The sequence below is a fragment of the Engystomops pustulosus genome, chromosome 2 (assembly GCF_040894005.1).
Source record: "Engystomops pustulosus chromosome 2, aEngPut4.maternal, whole genome shotgun sequence".
Classification (NCBI taxonomy): Eukaryota; Metazoa; Chordata; class Amphibia; order Anura; family Leptodactylidae; genus Engystomops; species Engystomops pustulosus.
In genome coordinates, this window is record NC_092412.1 from 258,291,374 (window position 1) to 258,310,064 (window position 18,691).

The 18,691-nt window shown below is 47.4% G+C and overlaps 1 protein-coding gene across 1 annotated transcript in view; it reads right to left on the bottom strand.

Moving 5' to 3' along the window:
• Window positions 1-18,691, bottom strand: part of GAP43 (growth associated protein 43) — a 67,230-nt gene that overhangs the window by 21,723 nt on the left and 26,816 nt on the right. The window contains exon 2 of the mRNA XM_072138920.1: window positions 17,845-18,370. Within this exon, the coding sequence (XP_071995021.1) occupies window positions 17,845-18,370 (526 nt within the window). The remainder of the gene's footprint in view (window positions 1-17,844; window positions 18,371-18,691) is intronic.

The following is an 18,691-nucleotide window of genomic DNA, read 5'->3' on the forward strand; positions in this document are numbered from 1 at the left end:
GGTTATTGCTGTAACCAAGAGTATTCATCTACTGACAGCAAGCAGAGATCATTCTTACATAAATCTCTAGAATCCTTGCATCCCTCGCGCGGTCTTGCTGTATCCTCCGTATGTAACATTCCTGGGTGCCCCACGTGTTTGGTGGCGGCTCACACAGCGCATATTCTCCAGACCGGGGGGTTGATTTACTGCAGTATCCGGTAATTAACAAGCAGATAATGAGATAGCGGGAGACGAGGCGACACCGCGCACTTCTGAGGATTGATGAAATTCTGTCAATAGCCGCGACGTGGGAATCACAGATAGCGGATAATGGACTGGACGCCGCCATCATATCAATGGGCGCTGGTCAATAAATTACCGGCTCTTAAAGAAGTGCTCGGGGGAGATCTATTACCGAGTATCACACCTTGTGCCGGACCGGAAGGCGCGCAGAACTCAAAGTGACACCACCTATCCCTAAGTGGACCCCAGCGACTGACAGAACCAGGGACCCCCGGAATGGAAACGCATGACCACTTTTATGGGGACCCCAAGTCCTCCCAATCCTCTATAAGTTAGACCACCAGTTATCTGACACTTATTCCGTAAGTGTCTTTAGTTGGACAAACCCCAATAAAAGTGGATCTTATAGGGAGGTGCCAGAATCCGTAAATACGATGGAGAACCAATATTTATGGCGCTGTCCACTATCATCCTGCATGTTCTAGCCCATTGCTTGGAGCAATCATCCTCTATAACTGCATATGGAGGATAAATAGTAGCCATGAGGAAAGTTGAGCCTCTTGCCTCAGGCAGCACCACCTGCTTAGTGTCTCTTCACACCTGCTGTCAGCACGGGTGTGCACCCACTTACCTGATATATAACTACTGGATGGGGCACAGGGGGGGCGCCATTTTATAGGTCGCCTAAGACAGCCAAAAGTTTAGGTTCACCCCTTGGACAAACTCACCCCCTTAAGCAATTGTGCAAATAGTCTAACAGTTCCTCTGCAGGCCAATAGGTTTCCATGGTAACAGACTACAAAAAGTCCCTATGTAGTCTGATCCTGTGGTTAAGTCCAGAGCAATGAGTCTTCTGTATTACACTTCTATAGTAAAACTTCAGGTCTATAATCGTGGGATAATAGAGCAACTGGAAGCTACAATTCCCAGCACTGATTGGTCGCCTGCTTTACCCATGCCCTCTATGTAAATTATAATGACTGGTCAAGATGAGAGGCTGATCTGGTCACGAGGTACTTTTTATCCAATCAGGAGCGCTCAGAGGCCAAACAGTGGGTCGATCTACCTCTGGAGCGCCACCTGCTGCCTGGTCTGTGTCCTGCAGGATCGAAGAAGTGAAATTTCTCCCTTTTACCCCATTTTTTGTGCTACATTCATTTCATTTCTGCTTCTTCTCTTATCTTTTATAATGAAACAATAGACCGTCACCATTGACTGCGCCACCGCGAGCGCATAATCGTCCCTCCCGTAAAAATAACTCTAATTACTCATCCTGTCACTGATTAATGGCTCCCCTCGCTGTTATCAGCCCAGCCTGACGGCGTTCGCTTCCATATTTTACCGCTGACGAGAATAGCAAAGCGACGCCGGGGACATGCTGTAAATGCCGCGAAATACCCAAAATATGCGCAGTTATTAAATATAAATGACATTAACATTACATGAGGAAATCAGGAGAGATGTGAGCGGAGCCTTCCTCATGTGACGTCTGCATCGCAACGTCCACGGTGACCGGAGCCCCCACATAAAGAGGGAAGTCATAGGAAGATAGGGGCAAGAGGGATCAGGGGGTAGAAATACTCTGTGCTGCTGATGACCACTAGATAAGCACACTATTCTCCTGAAATACTCTGTGCTGCTGTGGTTCCTGTTACCGCCGCAGCACCTCCCATAATATCAGTATACTTATCTCCTGAAATACTCTGTGCTGCTGTGGATCCTGTTACTGTCGCAGCACCTCCCATAATATCAGTATACTTATCTCCTGAAATACTCTGTGCTGCTGGAGAGCCTGTTACTTCTAAATGACCACATTTTGGACATCACGGCTCCCAAGGATCTAACTTTCTGTCTAATCTCTGCCGCTAAGAACATTCCATCTCAATATGTTAAAGGAAATCTCCAATTACAATGCATCCGGATAACCCGGGGACATAACTCATAGATCCAGGCACCGGGACTGTGGGATCTTCCCATATTTGTTATTATTGGCCTCCTTCCTTCTAATATTATCTTTTATAATTATGATAATGAGCCAGAAGGGCTCTGGGAGTGTTACCAGAGCCCCTCAGTGCTGTAGCTTCACAGGCTGTTACACTGAGCAGGACATGTCTCCCCGCCCCCTGCTCTCTCCCTCCTCCCTCTGCCCGTGTAATCTAGCAGCAGCAGGAAGTACAGGGGAAGGAGAGACCTGCTTTGCTCATTGTTACAGCCTTTGAGGCTTTGAAATACAATATACTGCGTTCAGGGAGGAGTCACAAACACATCTGTCATTGATATCGATGTGTATCAGGACGTCCCTTGCAGTGCATTTCAAAACTCAATGCCCTAGGACCCCCAGTCCAACACAGTCCTCGTCTAATACCACAATTACATCTGCCATAGCTCCCAACCGTCCCGATTTTGACGGGATTTTCCCGTTTTTCTTACCTCTGCCCCGCGTCACGGGCAGCTATGAGATTGTCACGGATTCTCCCCCCAGGTCCCGCTGTGTCCCGGCGCTGTGTCCCCATAGTAAATACTTTGAAAGTCTGAACTCACAGTACAGAATGGCTTCTACAGACATCGGAGGGAATCCTTTTCAGAGAAGTGTCGGCTCAGCCGGAGAGCAGGGACCACGTCATCAGGTCAGATCAGCATCTGTCCATATATGGTCACTGCATCTCCTAGGCTTCCCCAGAGCAGACATCGGGAGGGAATCCTTTTCAGAGAAGTGTCGGGCTTAGCTGAGAGCAGGGACCACGTCATCAGGTCAGATCAGCATCTGTCCATATATGGTCACTGCATCTCCTAGGGTTCCCCAGAGCAGACATCGGGAGGGAATCCTTTTCAGAGAAGTGTCGGCTTAGCAGAGAGCAGGGACCACGTCATCAGGTCAGATCAGTATCTGTCCATATATGGTCACTGCATCTCCTAGGCTTCCCCAGAGCAGACATCGGGAGGGAATCCTTTTCAGAGAAGTGTCGGGCTTAGCTGAGAGCAGGGACCACGTCATCAGGTCAGATCAGCATCTGTCCATATATGGTCACTGCATCTCCTAGGGTTCCCCAGAGCAGACATCGGGAGGGAATCCTTTTCAGAGAAGTGTCGGCTTAGCGGAGAGCAGGGACCACGTCATCAGCTTCAGATCAGCATCTGTCCATATATGGTCACTGCATCTCCTAGGGTTCCCCAGAGCAGACATCGGGCAGGGAATCCTTTTCAGAGAAGTGTCGGGTTAGCGGAGAGCAGGGACCACGTCATCAGGTCAGATCAGTATCTGTCCATATATGGTCACTGCATCTCCTAGGCTTCCCCAGAGCAGACATCGGGCAGGGAATCCTTTTCAGAGAAGTGTCGGCTTAGCAGAGAGCAGGGACCACGTCATCAGGTCAGATCAGCATCTGTCCATATATGGTCACTGCATCTCCTAGGCTTCCCCAGAGCAGACATCGGGAGGGAATCCTTTTCAGAGAAGTGTCGGGCTTAGCTGAGAGCAGGGACCACGTCATCAGGTCAGATCAGCATCTGTCCATATATGGTCACTGCATCTCCTAGGGTTCCCCAGAGCAGACATCGGGAGGGAATCCTTTTCAGAGAAGTGTCGGCTTAGCGGAGAGCAGGGACCACGTCATCAGCTTCAGATCAGCATCTGTCCATATATGGTCACTGCATCTCCTAGGGTTCCCCAGAGCAGACATCGGGCAGGGAATCCTTTTCAGAGAAGTGTCGGGTTAGCGGAGAGCAGGGACCACGTCATCAGGTCAGATCAGTATCTGTCCATATATGGTCACTGCATCTCCTAGGCTTCCCCAGAGCAGACATCGGGCAGGGAATCCTTTTCAGAGAAGTGTCGGCTTAGCAGAGAGCAGGGACCACGTCATCAGGTCAGATCAGCATCTGTCCATATATGGTCACTGCATCTCCTAGGGTTCCCCAGAGCAGACATCGGGAGGGAATCCTTTTCAGAGAAGTGTCGGTTTGGCAGAGAGAGCAGGGACCACGTCATCAGGTCAGATCACCATCTGTCCATATATGGTCACTGCATCTCCTAGGCTTCCCCAGAGCAGACATCGGGAGGGAATCCTTTTCAGAGAAGTGTCGGGCTTAGCGGAGAGCAGGGACCACGTCATCAGGTCAGATCAGTATCTGTCCATATATGGTCTCCAGGGCTTCCCCAGACACAAGCTCTTTATATAATTAAATTACATAAAGTTTTGGCCAGGCTGAGATTCGCACCTGGGACCCTGTGCACCATAGACAGGAGCTTAACTAACTGAGCTATAAGCCCAGTGATACAGAGCTGGGGATTTCTGGTAACTAAGAAGTGTTATCTGCCACTGTTACACTGTGATACAGACTAATGCACTGATATATAGAGAGGGATCTTCTCAGAGATTATTATTGTAATTATTCAGACTATTATTATTATTATTATTATTATAAATTTTATTATTTATATTGTTATGGAGATGATTATTAATAATAGAAAAAATAATAATAATCATCTCAATAATAATAATAATCTCCATAATAATAATAATAGTCGCAATAATTACAATAATCTCTGAGAAGATCCCTCCCTATATACCAAGGCATTAACCCCTTATGGACGCAGGGTTTTTTCGCTCATTTCTCGCTCTCCACCTTCAAAAATCCATAACTTTTTCATTTTTACGTGTACAGACCTGTGTGAGGGCTTATTTTGTGCGTAACAAATTTTACTTTCCCGTAATGTTATTTATTTTAACATGCCATGTACTGCGAAGCTGAAAAAAAATTCCAAATGTAGAAAAAATTTTTTTAAAAAATGCACGTGCACGTTCTTGTGGGCTCAGTTTTTACCACTTTGACGGTGCACAAAAAATAACACCTCAGCTTTATTCTTTGGTTCGGTGCGATCGCGGTGATACCGGATTTATAGGTTTTATTGTGTTTTAATACATTTTAAAAAATTTAACAAATGTGTACAAAAAAGAAAAAAAAATTTGCCATCCTCTGACGCTAATAACTTTTTCATACTATAGCGCACGGTGCTGGGGGTGGTGTCATTTTTGGCGAAATGAGGAGACGTTTTCATTGCTACCATTTTGAGGTCTGTGCGACATATTGATCATTTTTATTCCATTTTTTATGTGATGTAAAAAGGTGTAAAAGTCGCATTTCGGACATTTGGGCGCCATTTCCTGCCTTGGAGGTCACCGCAGGCCGTAACCGCTTTTATATTTTGATACCTAATATGTCTGTGATTTTTACTGTTTATTATGTTTTATATCAGTTCTAGGGAAAGGGGGGTGATTTGAATTTTTAATATTTTATTAATTTTTTTTCTTTTTTAAACTTTTTTTTTTCACTATTTTTTTAGACCATCTAGGGTACATTAACCCTAGATGGTCAGATCGTTCCTATTATATACTGCAATACTTCTGTATAATACTTCTGTATAATACTTCTGTGTAATATTTCTGTATTGCAATATATGGCATTTTTGCAGCTTATTCATTACAATGAGCCACTGGCTCATTGTAACGAATCTGCAGAAGCCAGATAGCTTCGGGTCAAACGAAGACCCGAGGCTACCATGGCAACCGATCGCCGCCCCCGATGACGTTCGGGGGCGCGGCGATCAGAATAAAGATGGCGGCGGCAACGGACCGGTTAATAGCCGCGATCGGTGCAAGCAACGACCGCGGTTATTAGCGGTGGGGGTTTGCTGCAATATGCAACAACCCCCACCCTTGTATGAAGAGGACTCAGCCCGGAAGTTAGTTACCAAAATTTTAATCCTTGAAAATCACAGAGCTAATAGCTCAGTGGGTTGGGACGCTGTGTTATTATTGTTCATGGATACTGCAGGTTCTAGGTTCAAATCCCAATGAGGAAATTTTTTTTAATTGAGATGATTTTTATTATTATAATATGGCTAAAATTTGGGGCATGGCCAGGGAGTGAATGAGGGTGTGGCTACGCGTGCCGCCATTTTGTCCCTCTTTCCCTTTCACAGATGTTGGGAGGTATGCATCTGCTTGTCTTACAATTGGATTGTGCTGGTGCAACACCCCTGCCGATGCATAGGCAAGGGAGTGCTTGCAAATGAGGCCCTCTACCTATAGAACCCCTCTAAGTGAGTCTGGTCAGCTCATAAAGAGAATGCCATAGGTCTTAGGCACTCAGCGGCGGTAGATTCTGCCTGAACAGCCAAGGGTTAAATCTGTATGTAATTCTTGTTATCCAATGAAGTTCCAACCTGTAAGCTGGAGTGTGATTGGATGGTGAGCACCACCTGACCGGGGAGGAACAAAACACCTGGACAGGAAGTGACAGGGTCTCTTTAGGCTCAGCTCCTGACTGAGGAGCATCACCTTAGAGCACATGCTCTGACCACAGGACTCCTAGGCCTCTGCTCATCTTCCAGAACACACACTGAGTGACCAGAGACAGAGTGTCAGTACACCTCTAGCACAGCTACCTCCCAGCCTGCACCTACTCCTGAGGATCACTCTCCATGACCACTCCAGTAATCCGGCATCTGTTCTGAAATCGTTTGGAACGTTGCCTCCGTCTGGTCCCTGGATATGGCTGTTACCACCACGGGCTCCCCATCCACTACCCAGGGACATATACTACGGATACTCAGGGGTTGCCCCAGGGAGACCAAGTACATCAGTCTCTCCCTCTACATTTTCTTGCACACACCACCTGCTGGAGACCTGCCAGGCTGTAGGACAGCCCTCTGCTCCCCATACCAAGCACCGTGACCTCAGCGTGCCCTAGGCCGCAACCGCCAGCCACTCCGGTATTCTAGGCCCCGGCTGTCTCCAGGCCCCAAAGAAAAGGCCGGACTCCGGTGGGGGATGGTGCACTAGAGACTCTCAGATTTCATGCAGTTTCACCCAATAAATGGCAATTTTAACAGAAACTTTAATTTTAAATATCTAGAATTTCACTTTTAAAAACTTACACTTACATCTACTGTGCAAATCCAGAGGTAACATCCATTGCAAAACAGAAGGCCGAGCCTAGCGCTGCACATGCCCTTTATAGTATCCACCGTAATGGATATTCATTTATAAGGCGATTTCATTAACTGTTTTTAATTAAGTAAAAATTACCCTCCATGCACTGCTGTAATATATTCATATTTATTAATTATAGTAAAATTAATCTGAGCTTAGCGAGAGAAAGGAGTGTAACAGAATGATACAGTGTAACATCCCTACCAGGCTGCCGGATACAATGTAACATCCCTACACGGCTGCCGGATACAATGTAACATCCCTACACGGCTGCCGGATACAATGTAACATCCCTACACGGCTGCCGGATACAATGTAACATCCCTACACGGCTGCCGGATACAATGTAACATCCCTACCAGGCTGCCGGATACAATGTAACATCCCTACCAGGCTGCCGGATACAATGTAACATCTCTACACGGCTGCCGGATACAATGTAACATCTCTACACGGCTGCTGGATACAATGTAACATCTCTACACGGCTCTCGGATACAATGTAACATCCCTACACGGCTGCCGGATACAATGTAACATCTCTACACGGCTGCCGGATACAATGTAACATCCCTACACGGCTGCCGGATACAATGTAACATCCCTACACGGCTGCCGGATACAATGTAACATCCCTACACGGCTGCCGGATGCAATGTAACATCTCTACACGGCTGCCGGATACAATGTAACATCCATACACGGCTGCCGGATACAATGTAACATCCCTACACTGCTGCCGGATACAATGTAACATCCCTACACGGCTGCCGGATACAATGTAACATCCCTACACGGCTGCCGGATACAATGTAACATCTCTACACGGCTGCCGGATACAATGTAACATCCCTACACGGCTGCCGGATACAATGTAACATCCCTACACGGCTGCCGGATACAATGTAACATCCCTACACGGCTGCCGGATACAATGTAACATCTCTACACGGCTGCCGGATACAATGTAACATCTCTACACGGCTGCCGGATACAATGTAACATCCCTTCACGGCTGCCGGATACAATGTAACATCCCTACACGGCTGCCGGATACAATGTAACATCTCTACACGGCTGCCGGATACAATGTAACATCCCCACACGACTGCCGGATACAATGTAACATCCCTACACGGCTGCCGGATACAATGTAACATCCCTACACGGCTAACGGATACAATGTAACGTCCCTACACGGCTGCCGGATACAATGTAACATCCCTACACGGCTGCCGGATACAATGTAACATCCCTACACGGCTGCCGGATACAATGTAACATCCCTACACGGCTGCCAGATACAATGTAACATCCCTACACGGCTAACGGATACAATGTAACATCCCTACACGGCTGCCGGATACAATGTAACATCCCTACACGGCTGCCGAATACAATGTAACATCTCTACACGGCTGCCGGATACAATGTAACATCCATACACGGCTGCCGGATACAATGTAACATCCCTACACGGCTGCCGGATACAATGTAACATCCCTACACGGCTGCCGGATACAATGTAACATCTCTACACGGCTGCCGGATACAATGTAACATCTCTACACGGCTGCCGGATACAATGTAACATCCCTACACGGCTGCCGGATACAATGTGACATCCCTACACGGCTGCCGGATACAATGTAACATCACTACACGGCTGCCGGATACAATGTAACATCCCTACACGGCTGCCGGATACAATGTAACATCACTACACGGCTGGGGGATACAATGTAACATCCCTACACGGCCGCCGGATACAATGTAACATCACTACACGGCTGCCGGATACAATGTAACATCCCTACACGGCTGGGGGATACAATGTAACATCCCTACACGGCTGCCGGATACAATGTAACATCACTACACGGCTGCCGGATACAATGTAACATCCCTACACGGCTGGGGGATACAATGTAACATCCCTACACGGCTGCCGGATACAATGTAACATCACTACACGGCTGCCGGATACAATGTAACATCCCTACACGGCTGCCGGATACAATGTAACATCCCTACACGGCTGCCGGATACAATGTAACATCCCTACATGGCTGCCGGATACAATGTAACATCCCTACACTGCTGCCGGATACAATGTAACATCCCTACACGGCTGCCGGATACAATGTAACATCCCTACACGGCTGCCGGATACAATGTAACATCCCTACACGGCTGCCGGATACAATGTAACATCACTACACGGCTGCCGGATACAATGTAACATCCCTACACGGCTGCCGGATACAATGTAACATCCCTACACTGCTGCCGGATACAATGTAACATCCCTACACGGGTGCCAGATACAATGTAACATCCCTACACGGGTGCCAGATACAATGTAACATCCCTACACGGGTGCCGGATACAATGTAACATCTCTACACGGCTGCCGGATACAATGTAACATCCCTACACGGCTGCCGGATACAATGTAACATCCCTACACGGCTGCCGGATACAATGTAACATCTCTACACGGCTGCCGGATACAATGTAACATCCCTACACGGCTGCCGGATACAATGTAACATCCCTACACGGCTGCCGGATACAATGTAACATCCCTACACGGCTGCCGGATACAATGTAACATCCCTACACGGCTGCCGGATACAATGTAACATCCCTACACGGCTGCCGGATACAATGTAACATCCCTACACGGCTGCCGGATACAATGTAACATCCCTACACGGCTGCCGGATACAATGTAACATCCCTACACGGCTGCCAGATACAATGTAACATCACTACACTGCTGCCGGATACAATGTAACATCCCTACACGGCTGCCGGATACAATGTAACATCCCTACACGGCTGCCGGATACAATGTAACATCCCTACACGGCTGCCGGATACAATGTAACATCCCTACACGGCTGCCGGATACAATGTAACATCCCTACACGGCTGCCGGATACAATGTAACATCCCTACACGGCTGCCGGATACAATGTAACATCCCTACACGGCTGCCGGATACAATGTAACATCCCTACACGGCTGCCAGATACAATGTAACATCCCTACACGGCTGCCGGATACAATGTGACATCCCTACACGGCTGCCGGATACAATGTAACATCACTACACGGCTGCCGGATACAATGTAACATCCCTACACGGCTGCCGGATACAATGTAACATCCCTACACGGCTGCCGGATACAATGTAACATCCCTACACGGCTGCCGGATACAATGTAACATCCCTACACGGCTGCCAGATACAATGTAACATCCCTACACGGCTGCCGGATACAATGTAACATCCCTACACGGCTGCCGGATACAATGTAACATCCCTACACGGCTGCCGGATACAATGTAACATCCCTACACGGCTGCCGGATACAATGTAACATCCCTACACGGCTGCCGGATACAATGTAACATCCCTACACGGCTGCCAGATACAATGTAACATCCCTACACGGCTAACGGATACAATGTAACATCACTACACGGCTGCCGGATACAATGTAACATCCCTACACGGCTGCCAGATACAATGTAACATCCCTACACGGCTGCCGGATACAATGTAACATCCCTACACGGCTGCCGGATACAATGTAACATCCCTACACGGCTGCCGGATACAATGTAACATCCCTACACGGCTGCCGGATACAATGTAACATCCCTACCAGGCTGCCAGATACAATGTAACATCCCTACACGGCTGCCGGATACAATGTAACATCCCTACACGGCTGCCGGATACAATGTAACATCCCTACACGGCTGCCGGATACAATGTAACATCCCTACACGGCTGCCGGATACAATGTAACATCCCTACACGGCTGCCGGATACAATGTAACATCCCTACACGGCTGCCGGATACAATGTAACATCCCTACACGGCTGCCAGATACAATGTAACATCCCTACACGGCTGCCGGATACAATGTAACATCCCTACACGGCTGCCGGATACAATGTAACATCCCTACACTGCTGCCGGATACAATGTAACATCCCTACACGGCTGCCGGATACAATGTAACATCTCTACACGGCTGCCGGATACAATGTAACATCCCTACACGACTGCCGGATACAATGTAACATCCCTACACGGCTGCCGGATACAATGTAACATCTCTACACGGCTGGGGGATACAATGTAACATCCCTACACGGCTGCCGGATACAATGTAACATCTCTACACGGCTGGGGGATACAATGTAACATCCCTACACGGCTGCCGGATACAATGTAACATCTCTACACGGCTGCCGGATACAATGTAACATTTCTACACGGCTGCCGGATACAATGTAACATCACTACACGGCTGCCGGATACAATGTAACTTCCCTACACGGCTGCCGGATACAATGTAACATCTCTACACGGCTGCCGGATACAATGTAACATCCCTACACGGCTGCCGGATACAATGTAACATCTCTACACGGCTGGGGGATACAATGTAACATCACTACACGGCTGCCGGATACAATGTAACATCCCTACACGGCTGCCGGATACAATGTAACATCCCTACCAGGCTGCCAGATACAATGTAACATCCCTACACGGCTGCCGGATACAATGTAACATCCCTACACGGCTGCCGGATACAATGTAACATCCCTACACGGCTGCCGGATACAATGTAACATCCCTACACGGCTGCCGGATACAATGTAACATCCCTACACGGCTGCCGGATACAATGTAACATCCCTACACGGCTGCCGGATACAATGTAACATCCCTACACGGCTGCCGGATACAATGTAGCATCACTACACGGCTGCCGGATACAATGTAACATCCCTACACGGCTGCCGGATACAATGTAACATCCCTACACGGCTGCCGGATACAGTGTAACATCCCTACACGGCTCTCGGATACAATGTAACATCCCTACACGGCTGCCGGATACAATGTAACATCCCTACACGGCTGCCGGATACAATGTAACATCCCTACACGGCTGGGGGATACAATGTAACATCCCTACACGGCTGCCGGATACAATGTAACATCCCTACATGGCTGCCGGATACAATGTAACATCCCTACATGGCTGCCGGATACAATGTAACATCCCTACACGGCTGCCGGATACAATGTAACATCCCTACACGGCTGCCGGATACAATGTAACATCCCTACACGGCTGTCGGATACAATGTAACATCCCTACACGGCGGCCGGATACAATGTAACATCCCTACACGGCTGCCGGATACAATGTAACATCCCTACACGGCTGCCGGATACAATGTAACATCACTACACGGCTGCCGGATACAATGTAACATCCCTACACGGCTGCCGGATACAATGTAACATCCCTACATGGCTGCCGGATACAATGTAACATCTCTCCACGGCTGCCGGATACAATGTAACATCTCTCCACGGCTGCCGGATACAATGTAACATCCCTACACGGCTGCCGGATACAATGTAACGTCTCTACACTGCTGCCGGATACAATGTAACATCTCTACACGGCTGCCGGATACAATGTAACATCTCTACACGGCTGCCGGATACAATGTAACATCTCTACACGGCTGCCGGATACAATGTAACATCCCTACACTGCTGCCGGATACAATGTTACATCCCTACACGGCTGCCGGATACAGTGTAACATCCCTACACGGCTGCCGGATACAATGTAACATCCCTACACGGCTGCCGGATACAATGTAACATCCCTACACGGCTGCCGGATACAATGTAACATCCCTACACGGCTGCCGGATACAATGTAACATCTCTACACGGCTGCCGGTTACAAAGTAACATCCCTACACGGCTGCCGGATACAATGTAACATCCCTACACGGCTGCCGGATACAATGTAACATCCCTACACGGCTGCCGGATACAATGTAACATCCCTACACGGCTGTCGGATACAATGTAACATCCCTACACGGCTGCCGGATACAATGTAACATCCCTACACGGCTGCCGGATACAATGTAACATCCCTACACGGCTGCCGGATACAATGTAACATCCCTACACGGCTCTCGGATACAATGTAACATCCCTACACGGCTCTCGGATCCCGTCTATCAGGGTGCAATTTTTAATCCAGTTTCTGCTCATTAAGTTTAACCGGGAAATCATAAACAATATTGTCTGCGGGGGTCGCCTCTTCCCGCTACGCCGGCGCCATGTTCCCTTGAGTAATGACTTCCATTTAAAGCCCCCCATGGGGTATATCGGGGGCGGGGGGGATTTGTGACACCTCCATATAAATACAGGCCAGAGAAGAAATTTCGGGGAAGGATCAGTCACTGGCGGATGACATAAGACTCGTGTGCGCCAGAACAGCGGGGTTCGGGAAACTGATGCAATGTAGCGAACTCCTCCTATAGAATAATTTATATTCTCCAGTTTCTTTCAATATTAAGACCTAAATTTTGTCTCGATTATAATTAAATAAAGCAGGAAACGTGAAGAGAAGCCCCAATCCTGCTCCCTCCCCCTCCCCTAGAACAATACATTGTGATTAAACTGAATGTATTAAACAGGTTCGCCCGACGCTCCATAAATAGGAAAGCGACGCTATGGGGGTCCAGCTACTCTGGATAGGGGATAACCATAATAACTTAAGAGATCCCCTTTAAGTACCTCTCCACCTGATGACTGTGTCTGTAATGTATACAGGGAATCAGAACAAAGTTATCTCATAATATGTCATATTTATGGTGTTAAAAAAATCTCTCCACTGCTGTGCTCTGTGCTCTCTGCAGTCAGTATTAGGTATTGTCCCTGGTGAGATGTGTAATCAGACCTTTGTGTATGTTGTTTGTAGCAGCAGGACTGTGATATATGGATTTATATTCCATGATTGTTGTGTTTTCAAGTGCACTGGTGGTGTATCCTCACACTGCTGTGCTCTGAGCTCTCTGCAGCCAGTGTTATGTATTGTCCCTGGAGAGATGTGTAATCAGACCTCACACTTCTGTGCTCTCTGCTGCCAGTGTTATGTATTGTCCCTGGAGTGATGTGTAATCAGACCTCACACTGCTGTGCTCTGTGCTCTCTGCAGCCAGTGCTATGTATTGTCCCTGGAGAGATGTGTAATCAGACCTCACACTGCTGTGCTCTGTGCTCTCTGCTGCCAGTGTTATGTATTGTCCCTGGAGAGATGTGTAATCAGACCTCACACTGCTGTGCTCTGTGCTCTCTGCAGCCAGTGTTATGTATTGTCCCTGGAGAGATGTGTAATCAGACCTCACACTGCTGTGCTCTGTGCTCCCTGCAGCCAGTGTTATATACTGTCCCTGGAGAGATGTGTAATCAGACCGCACACTGCTGTGCTCTGTGCTCTCTGCACCCAGTGTTATGTATTGTCCCTGGAGAGATGTGTAATCAGACCTCACACTGTTTAGCTCTGTGCTCTCTGCAGCCAGTGTTAACTATTGTCCCTGGAGAGATGTGTAATCAGACCTCACACTGCTGTGCTCTGTGCTCTCTGCAGCCAGTGTTATGTATTGTCCCTGGAGAGATGTGTAATCAGACCTCACACTGCTGTGCTCTGTGCTCCCTGCAGCCAGTGTTATATACTGTCCCTGGAGAGATGTGTAATCAGACCTCACACTGCTTTGCTCTGTGCTCTCTGCAGCCAGTGTTAACTATTGTCCCTGGAGAGATGTTTAATCAGACCTCACACTGCTGTGCTCTGTGCTCTCTGCAGCCAGTGTTATGTATTGTCCCTGGAGAGATGTGTAATCAGACCTCACACTGCTGTGCTCTGTGCTCTCTGCAGCCAGTGTTATGTATTGTCCCTGGAGAGATGTGTAATCAGACCTCACACTGCTGTGCTCTGTGCTCCCTGCAGCCAGTGTTATATACTGTCCCTGGAGAGATGTGTAATCAGACCTCACACTGCTTTGCTCTGTGCTCTCTGCAGCCAGTGTTATGTATTGTCCCTGGAGAGATGTGTAATCAGTCCTCACACTGCTGTGCTCTGTGCTCTCTGCAGCCAGTGTTATGTATTGTCCCTGGAGAGATGTGTAATCAGACCTCACACTGCTGTGCTCTGTGCTCTCTGCAGCCAGTGTTATATACTGTCCCTGGAGAGATGTGTAATCAGACCTCACACTGCTGTGCTCTGTGCTCTCTGAAGTCAGTGTTATGTATTGTCCCTGGAGAGATGTGTAATCAGACCTCACACTGCTGTGCTCTGTGCTCCCTGCAGCCAGTGTTATATACTGTCCCTGGAGAGATGTGTAATCAGACCTCACACTGCTTTGCTCTGTGCTCTCTGCAGCCAGTGTTAACTATTGCCCCTGGAGAGATGTGTAATCAGACCTCACACTGCTGTGCTCTGTGCTCTCTGCAGCCAGTGCTATGTATTGTCCCTGGAGAGATGTGTAATCAGACCTTTGTGTAGTTGTTAGTAGAATCCTGTGGACAGTGAAGTCTTTTCCAAGTGTACTGGGAGTGGTGGTCCTGGGGTGTCCTCACACTGCTGTTCTCTGCGCTTTCCAGCCTTACATTGCAGTCTTGTCTTCCTCCATTCCCTACATACAGAGGCCGCCTGACACTCCCTATACTTGTGTAGCACTACATGTCCCAGCATGTCAATATCGCCGTGTATATAATGGAGAGATAATCATCCCCTCAGAGCGCCTACAGATGCTTCTCCCGCGGAGATCTTCCCCCCTCCCCACATATTGCGATGATCTATTTATCTGCTGAATGGAGCTGACGTACAGTAAGTTGCGCTGGCGTCTCGTCTGGTGCTAAGAGAATCAGGTCACAGCAATCCTCCAGCCACAAACTCAGATGTGATCAGCGAGAGCGAAATGTCTCATCTACACCAGACGTGAGAAATGTCTGCAAAGGAACCCGGCAGCAGCACAACAAACAGATACATGGAGAGATAGGGACACATTTATCTTAAGTTGTTCTATTTTGCACATTTTTTTGTGCCTAAAATGTTTCTATTTTGCGCCATATTTATAATGTCAAAATTTGCTTAGATAGATGTGATCCTTCTCTGCGTTTTTTTTATGTTTGCTACTTTTTGGAAAAAGTCTCAAGGAGAAAAAGTTCTATAAATCAGCTCCAGCGGACGACATTCTGCTGGAAACCTACAATCATTTACCATTTAGGAACATTCTTCAGACTAATAGTTCTTTTTTGGGAGGATTTTATGTAAAAATCTAAAAATGGATATCATTTTATGTTTATATGATAATAATAATGTTACAGCTTTGTATCTAGAGACGTCCTGTCCCTGTGCGTCCTGTCCCTGTGCGTCCTGTCCCTGTGTGTCCTGTACCTGGTGCGGCCGCAGTCACCGCTCCTTTATCACATACATTATAAGGAGAACTTGTGGGGCTCAGCAGCATAGAGGGCGATACGCTACCTGAACCTCCCCCTGAATACAGTGGGAGGAGTCAACCTTAGCAGAAGATGGTGATTGGCTGTTGCCATTGTACTAGGCTATTTCCCAATGAGGTTAGTGCCCTTATATGGAGACTGAAGTCACTGGGGACCTCCCTCCTGCGGGATGTGTTCAGGCAGGGGAGGGGTTAATGTGAACAGTCCCGTATTATGATGATTTATATTGTTAAGCATCATTGTTGTTTTCTGTTTAAAAGAATCAATTGAAAAAAACATATATTAAAGTTACAAAATTACAAACAAAAGAATTTCCCCATTGAAGTCTACGGGAGAGTGAAAATCTGCATCCAGGTGCAGTTTCCATGCAGAATTCTCAGTCAAAACGGATGCGGAAAATCTGCATTAAAATCGCATATAAAAAATGCACATATTGCATGAAGATTTTGCGCATGACAATCCACAACATGTGCAGAGCCAAACACACAGGCAGTTTTTTTTATACCTATAAACCAAAAAGAAGAAGAAAGTTGATTTATCAAATGTTGTCTGATTGTTTTTTTTGGCTCATCTGCGTCTGCTCGGGTGAGGAGCTTTCTTGCGACTTTTTTGCAACATTTTAAAAAAAGTTGCATGTCATAAATTAGGGAAAAACATCTGGATTACTAAGTTAAATAAGTGGCTAAAATCCAATGCGCTGCTAACTTTTGGAAAGTCTCAAAACAAGACGTAAATATGGTGCAAATACAAATTAGAGACAAAAAAGTCACAAAAAACAACAAACACAAGACAACAAATCTATCGACAGCGCAGGATCTTTCCTCCATATAAGAAGGTGATTAGTTGTTTATTTCACCATCTTTTTTTACTTCTCTTCCATCTCATCCCCATAATCCTCAGTAATGTGTAATAATGTCCTGATAATGTACAATGTCTGCAGGTTCCGGTTCACTTCATCAGAGCCAAAAATGAGGACACTGGGGCACGGCCAATAAACCTTATGATTTGGCAGGAGCGATGGAGGAGCCAAAACTCTATTAATTAGAAGGTGAGAGCGTCTGGACCGCGCCGGTCCTGCTGAGCCGATGTCATGTGCAGGGGGGGGGGGGGGGGGAGACGCACAGTGGGCTCTGCTGCATCATAACTTTACATTTTACTTTATATAAAGGGCACCCTTCACCCAATTGTTACAATACCAAAAAACTATAGGCCCCCAATATCCTATCAATGCCACGCCTTCCCCCCAGACCTCACCTCCTTTCTTGTCGTCATCGTGGCCGCTGTCCGCCGTCTCTGGCTCTTTTGCAGCTTCTGGACTAGCGGCAGGCACATCGGCTTGTTTGGACTCTTCCTTCGCTGGGTTGGCGTCTTGAGCCGAGGAGTTTTCGCTTGTGCCCTTTGCCTCTGACTCCGTCTGCTTCTCCTCCGATGGATTTTTTCCCGTATTTTTGGCCTCTTCCTCTGATCCCGCTTCCTTATTGTTATCTACTGAAGAACTTTCTACCTTCTTCTTATCATCTTCAGACAAAGGTCCATCGCTGGTGGGTTCCTCTTTTTTGGGGGCCTCATTTTCAGTCTTTTCAGGGTCCTCCTTAGCATCTTCTTTGTGGTTCTCCACGGGTTCTCCGCTGTTCTCATCCTTCTTGTCGCCCTTCAGTTTTTTCCGGATTATATGTCCGCGGAAGCTGGCCTGGATTTTGGTGGCTGCTTTATGAGCTTTGTCCTCTGGCTTGTTTGCATCTTGTTCGATTTTTTGGTCGCCCTCCTCGGTTTTTTCCACCTTTGGGGAGAAGACAGAAGAAGGTTACATCGGTCCGCCTCACAACAAAAACATCCGGCTACAGTCATAATGTTTTTTCCCTAAAAAAAACATTGAAAAGTTGATGATTTTTGAGCCCCGGGGGATGTTTTTGGCTATTAAATGAAAATAAATGACATTTTGGTGCTGAGTGAGATGAATCATTCATGATCTCCCGGAGCTTCCCTTCCTCGCGCTCTCCAGCGCTTTACTAAACGCCACAAGAGTAATGATGTTTCAATGTAGTGATTACAAACCATTCGTATACATGTCGTGTGCCGGCGGAAGGAGGCGGAAATATAT